At 38.4% G+C, this 6,570-nt stretch overlaps 1 protein-coding gene across 1 annotated transcript; it reads left to right on the forward strand.

The window, feature by feature from the left end:
• Positions 1-610: 610 nt before the first annotated feature.
• Positions 611-6,223, forward strand: TEX36 (testis expressed 36). Its single transcript, XM_063339927.1, has 3 exons — positions 611-729; positions 1,537-1,671; positions 5,682-6,223. The coding sequence occupies exons 1-3, from the start codon at positions 679-681 to the stop codon at positions 5,928-5,930; spliced, it is 435 nt and encodes a 144-aa protein (XP_063195997.1). The 5' UTR covers positions 611-678; the 3' UTR covers positions 5,931-6,223.
• Positions 6,224-6,570: the final 347 nt, after the last annotated feature.

The following is a 6,570-nucleotide window of genomic DNA, read 5'->3' on the forward strand; positions in this document are numbered from 1 at the left end:
AGTGGCACGGTGCAGATGGCATCCATGCGGATAGGGCTCTCACCCCCAAATGCCTTGAGGGACACAGTCCCTGATGTGTTCCCGAGCCCCTGCTCGCTAGCAGAGTGTGCTGACAGTTAAATAGTTTGGATATTTACAAGTCAGTGCTCAAACTCGGAGGCAAAAATATCCTTAAGGTGCTGTCAGGGTTTTTTTTTTAACAAATATTTTGTGTCTGCGATTTACAATGCGTGTATGGGGAAAGCAGTTCTAAAAAGAGCATGAAGTTACATCTTAATATACCTAATGTCCTTGTTTTGGTTTTTTTTTCCTCAAAAAATGACCCTCCTTTCTTCAGATATTACCATTCAGATTGTAAAGTTTCATTGAAGTAATTGTGCAGAATTAATTAATTGTTAAACGGAACTACATTTCTCTCCCATTTTAAGACAGCATTCAACGCTTCGAGCAGCTGGGTTTTTTTTTCCCCTTCTGCAGTCGCTGGGTAAGAGCAGCCTTGCCTTTGCTCGGCCGGATCTTAACTGGCACGCCAGCATCACTTAGTGACGCAGCCGGGCAGGGTCTGAAGGCACAGAGCGAGGGTCCCGCCCCTCTCTGTGAGCGGGACAAGCGGCCGCCGTGGCAACCGCGGTGCCTGGGGGGGCGAGCTCAGAGCGGCCGGGCCGGCGGCGCGGAGCCATGCCCAAGGGCAAGTGCGACCAACCTGGCCAGCAGCGCGCCGGCGCCTGGGTGAGCCCCCGTGTCCTCTTTTAGCCTTAAACGCTCGAAAAAAAAAAGCCGTGCTGAGGGTGACTTTGTCCTTTAGCCAGAAAAGAGGTTTCCCCTTCCTGATGTTTATGAGGAAAAAAACCAGCCCTAGGCATTCAGAGGAAGTGTGGCGAAGCAAACACTGGCAGGATTTTTTTTTCCAGTTTTCCAATAGTGCTGGAAGTCTCTTATTTTATATTTAGCCCTAGCTGGTTTTCTTTATCTTCTGGAAAATGTCAGGGGATGTTTGCCTTAGCTCTCACTCTCAGAAGTGCCGCGGCCCCATCGGAGGCCCTGGGCTGGGATGTCTGGGCATCCCAGGGCGCTGCGACACATGCCTGGCACAGGCTGTTCTTTGGTCTGCTGGCCCATGGGCCTAGCGTTTGGCTGAGCTGTTCTGCAAAAATGTTGTGCTTTGAAGCCTACGGTCGTACAACAGCAGGAGCGACATGGGGGGCGGGGAAAAAGACGTTATAGTATAAGTTGTTTTGCTAGATGGATTGTCACTGTATAAGCAATTTTTGTAAAGTTCCAGGAGAAATAATATTATTGTCTGTTTTACTGATTTGCATCATAAGGTCTTTATAGTAGGCATTGTGTTATGTGTGTGGGAGGCTCTGGATTTTTCCAGAGGCCACTAGGTGCTGCTGCAATCCAAACAATAAAAAATAAATGTGAAAACAGAATTTTGCCCACATTTCTGGTCAGATTTAATTGGGTTTTTTGTTGTTGGCTTTTTTTTAAAATGAGTCACCCTGCTTAACCCCCCCAATTTTTATTATTTTCTAGTTTGCTCATGTTGGAGTACGCCAGTGTCAACCTGAGTCAATTACAAGCTCAGCACTAAAACAAGTGCTTCGGAACTCAGGAGCAGCTCAGTCTATTGAGGACAGATTGCCGCAAGCATACAGAGCTCGGGAGAACGTGAGTTACTGTGGCAATACAGTCAATTTACAGAGCGCCTTTTTGCAAGATATCACTTGCTAAGTTATAAGTAAGAATAGCACTTACGGTAGTTAACAAAGCAGTCATAGCGGACTGGCAGACTTTGTGCCTCAGGGAGTAAAATGATTGCTAGCTGTGCTAGGGAAGAAACATGTTTTGCTGTTACTCAGTTATATTTTTGGATACTCAAAGTCCTGCTGTAGTTATTGATGATTTCCAGCATCAGTTACTTTTCCCTTTTATTAGCTACTATAGCTGTTTGAGACACATTTATGTGCCAGAATATATTATGATCAATCTCAGTCCAAAACCTGTGTGTAAAGCACCATAAGAACATTTAATTGAAGTTTGATGATTTGTTTTGAATTGAATGTCAGAAATTCTGTATATTCAGGCAAAGGCTTATTTTTTTGATCATTAAAAATTTAGAAGTTTCCCATTTGGAACACTTTTAAGGCTTGCTTAAAAATGAGGAGATTTGGGACAATTTTGGAAACAAACAAAATACAGTATTTTAAAATCACGAGTATTTAAAATGGTACAATTTCATAAGCACGTTTTTATATCCTTATTTTATCATCATTCTGAGCTTTGCTTTACCCACCCACTTTGTGCACAGAACATTTTCTATTTTAATTTTCTATAAGCATAGCAATTATATTGAGTTCATTTCACAGATTTTGCTATAATGAAGAGTAGAAATGGGCTAGGAAGGAATATTTAAAAGGGAAGCTTGGGGCTAGTGAAAAGAAAAGGAGAAGATTATACTGTAACATGAGTATACATTATGTTGATACTGTGTATACCTTTCTGTGGAGCATCTGGCCTTAGCCACTGCCTGAAAAGGGGAACCAGATTAGAAGGACCTTTTATCAACACCAGCATGACTGTTCACCTGATGTTTTATGGCTTGTACTCACTGGCCCTTCACTGTTAAAAAGAATTAGTGGAATTCCTATCTGTCATAAATCAAGAATTAAAATGAGGTCAGGGGTTAGAGTACGAAGATGTGTTATAGGCTAAAATATGATGTCACAGAAGCAGTCTGAGGAAGTTTGTTTATGTAACTTTTTTAAAAAGTGCTCGTAGAGTGTTGGAAGCTCACTGCATGTGAAGCTGGATGTCTCTAATCTCTTTGCATGAGGGAACTCACTGGCTGTGAGGTTAATTAATTTTCTCAGAAATATAGTACTGCCTAAGCTTACATTACTTCTTATTTCTTACTTCATGATAGTCCTATAATTATTCTTTAAAGATTAGTTAACATGGGGAATCCTTCCAAGAGATCATATTCAATATGTACCATCTTGGTTTTCAGTTTCCCCACAGCACGTAGAAACTAGTAATAAACACTATTTCTAAAATGTTAAGATTGGTGTGTAATTGCAGTGGGATATTTTGGTAAGTCTTTTTACTGACTTAGAAGGTGCTTGTTTTTAAATGCATTTATGAGAATGTATCCGTTGAATTTACTTATCTATTGAACTACAATCTGGTTGAATCTGTATGAGAAATGAACACGTGGCACGTGCCTAAAAAAGGTAGAGATTCTGTCTTTATACCAAATATCCTAAGATATGATCATGCAGCTGACTCCATGCAGGCAAATTTTGTATTTGGTGATTCTTCTGGCTGGATCTGTCCCCAGCTTATATTTATCTTTAGAACTGATTCAGATTTTATCTCATAAAGTCCACTCACTCTTGAAACACGTTTTTAAAATTGTGTTATGTTAAAACTTGCTTTTCTGTTTGGTGGTGAATGTCATAGTTGGAAGATGAAAAATGTGTTCCACGTAGTTAAAATTAAAAATTGCTAGAACATTTACAGGGAAAAAAAAAGTTCCTATCAGGAAGCAGGAAAATAATGCTTGAGGAAGAACAGAGGCAATCTAATATTACAGAAGAGTTTTCAGTGTTTCAATTTTTAGCTGTTTTCATAATATTGCAATGATATATAATAAACAAACTTTAAAAAAATTAAATATGTTAAATTACTTTTTAAATAGTTCTTTTGCAGTTGTCCTTTCTTCTCCTAAAACTCTAGTTTCATTTTGGAGACTGGATGAACATTATGTTAAAGAATGAGATTATAAATTAGTTATGCAATTAATACCTCCTCCACTTCCCCTGCAACAAGCAGTGTACATGACATTCAGTACATAAATCATAGATTAATTCAGTTTTGAGGTCTCTTTTGTAGTTCATTTTAATTAGCTTTAGGCTTACTAGTGAATCAAACAAGGCAATCCTGACATATATCTAGTATTTTGCTGCTTGCAGACAGAATGCAGCATTTCTTATTTCAAAATTCACACTTTTATATTAATCACGTATCTATTCAGTAAGTCAAGGGAATGCAAATCCTCCTGATGATTTTTGTAAAAAATAAAATAAAATAAAATACAGAGGGTCCACATTGCCCCTATAGAATTATGTGCAGTTGAAGATGTAACATATGAACATGACTGTGTTAGGACATAGGCAGCTATAATTTCAGCATCTGTCAGACTATAAGAACTAAGACTAGTAGACTCCAAACAAGGTATGTGAAAATTCGTATTTTTTTTGCTATAATTTCTTTTTTTCAGAGAGCAGGAAACAACAATTTCCCATTTTCTTCTCATGACAACAGACACTGTCTACGGAGCGTAGGAGAGTATTTTGATTCTGTAAGTACCCAGCACTGAGAAAAATTAAACAAGTTCATATCTCTCAGTCTGCCAGAGATTAAATACAGCATCTTTTCTCTCCCTTGACAAAATTACAAATGCTAAAAATTAGGAGAAGAGAAAAAAGTAAACAGCAAAGAAAACCACACTTCTTATTAGTATAGGGATGGGACTTCACTGGGACTGGCACAGGTATACAGCAGCACACATGGTCATTGAGGGTGGCAGAATACAAGGGGAACAAAAAAACCATAGTTCGGTCTCTGACAGGCATTTTCTGGTGGTCCTGGTTTTTATCTATTAACATAGTTTTGTACCCAGTTATATGTCCTATTAGTCTGCTAAAAGTGATTGGCCTTGTGATGAACTTTTGTAGGGGTCTTAGCCACTCATAATTCACAGTCTGACATATTTGGTTCAGATTCATCTTTATCGTAAGTGTAACCAAAACCCATAGGACACCCACAGTTTATCTCCAGAATGTATTAATTTCCAATCCACATCTCTTTATAATATACCTGTTTAAATGTATGTTGCAGAAGCCACAACTCTGAATAGAATTTAAATCGTTTTAGGCTTCTCTGTATGTGCAACAGTTTCATGTTTTTCCACTTTTCTTAGATTGTTGACATCTTCCTAGTCAGCAAAACTACTAGTGCAGTTCACAAGATAATGAGTAGAGGAGGAAGTAAACTGTGATGTTGAAAGCTGATCTGGCTTTGTGCTCTCTTAGACCTAGATTTTTTGGTATTCATTATTCACTGAGTAACCTCCATTTCTGTGTACTTTGTGCAGTTTCTCATAGTTTTAGAGATACTGATCAACCATAATTCCAAACACATTTCCTGCAAGCTATGGAGTGTGAAAATCAGGCTCTGTCTCTCTGTGTTTGGAGACACAAGGGATAGTTTTGAAGACTCAGATTTCATTGTCTGTCTCAGTTTCTTTATTGCAGTCCAAACATAAAATTATTAACCTGTTTCTTTGGGTTGCTCTGAAGATTAATTTAGCTGAGTATAGCTAAATAGCTTTCAGTATATAGTATGGTACAGAAATGTAAAGTATAAGTGGTTTATTAGTACTAAGAGGTGAAAGGTCAACAGATTTGCCATTATATATGCAACCAGAAATGTTCATACAGGCAAGTCTGACAATATTATTTTTAACTTGCTAAAGATCAGCCGTGAGTTCTTGAAATCACTGTGATAACAGCTTCGTTAACTTCCCAGTGGGGTAGTGACTCTTACAAGATTCATCTGTGAAACTGTGATTGTAAGTCATATGTTTACATGAATTTTTCTTTCAATTTTTTTTCTAGGGTATGGGTCGGAGGAAGGTGGAACCAGAGAGACGGCAACAGAACTCACACAACTTCTTCCTATGGGCTCATGAGCCGGTTCCTAGCAATGACGATGGCTTAACCACTTATCAGACATCATTTAGGAAAAATCAAAATGTTGAGAGCCCGTTTCATAGGCGGTATCCAAAACACCACTCAGAAAAATCTTGCACTGACAAAGCTGTTCCTGAGAATGAAAAACAATTGCAGCCAAACAAGTCATGTTAATTATAAAAACGCCTTTGAAGCACTGACGTATCATCATCAGAGCCTCTTCTCGAGATCTGAACTACTTGTTGCTCAAATGGATGATGAAATAAATATTTCTGTAAAGCGAATGTAGTAGTACAGTTGAGAGTTCATTGAAATCAACAATCATACGTTACTCTAAAGACATACATTACTATAAAGATTTTAATGAAGATGAGCATTATAAGGAAAAGCATGCTTATACATATTTTTAGAAACAGGAGAACAGAGGTAATGATTGTACTTGTTTTATTTGATACTGGTTGACCCGCATCTTGATACAAAAGCTCCTTCAACTTCAGAATCAGTGGTGTGGCTGTACCTCAAGCAGCTGACAGCAACTGTGTTGACAGAAGAATATAATGGAACTGGATCCTTGAGAGTTCACCACAACAGGGAGCCAAAACCGCGTGGTCAGGTAAGAGAGAAACTTTTCTGAAAGTTTTCATGTGCATGAAGGCATTAGAGAAACTAGATAAAAAAGAAGCTGTGCATTAGACTGCTATGCAAAATAACTGTAATGTTTGGTTATAACACAGCAGTTGTATAAGTAAAGAAAGAAAGGATGTTGTAAACAATGTTTGCATGCTTGTGTGTGCCCTCACAAACTGCGAGTGTA

Source organism: Chroicocephalus ridibundus, chromosome 6 (assembly GCF_963924245.1).
Source record: "Chroicocephalus ridibundus chromosome 6, bChrRid1.1, whole genome shotgun sequence".
NCBI classification, from domain to species: domain Eukaryota; kingdom Metazoa; phylum Chordata; class Aves; order Charadriiformes; family Laridae; genus Chroicocephalus; species Chroicocephalus ridibundus.

Coding starts and splice junctions, on each gene's coding strand:
- TEX36 (XM_063339927.1), top strand. CDS start 679: ATGCCCAAGGGCAAGTGCGACCAACCTGGCCAGCAGCGCGCCGGCGCC. Junction 730..1,536: donor AGCAGCGCGCCGGCGCCTGG/GTGAGCCCCCGT, acceptor ATTATTTTCTAG/TTTGCTCATGTTGGAGTACG. Junction 1,672..5,681: donor CATACAGAGCTCGGGAGAAC/GTGAGTTACTGT, acceptor TTTTTTTTCTAG/GGTATGGGTCGGAGGAAGGT.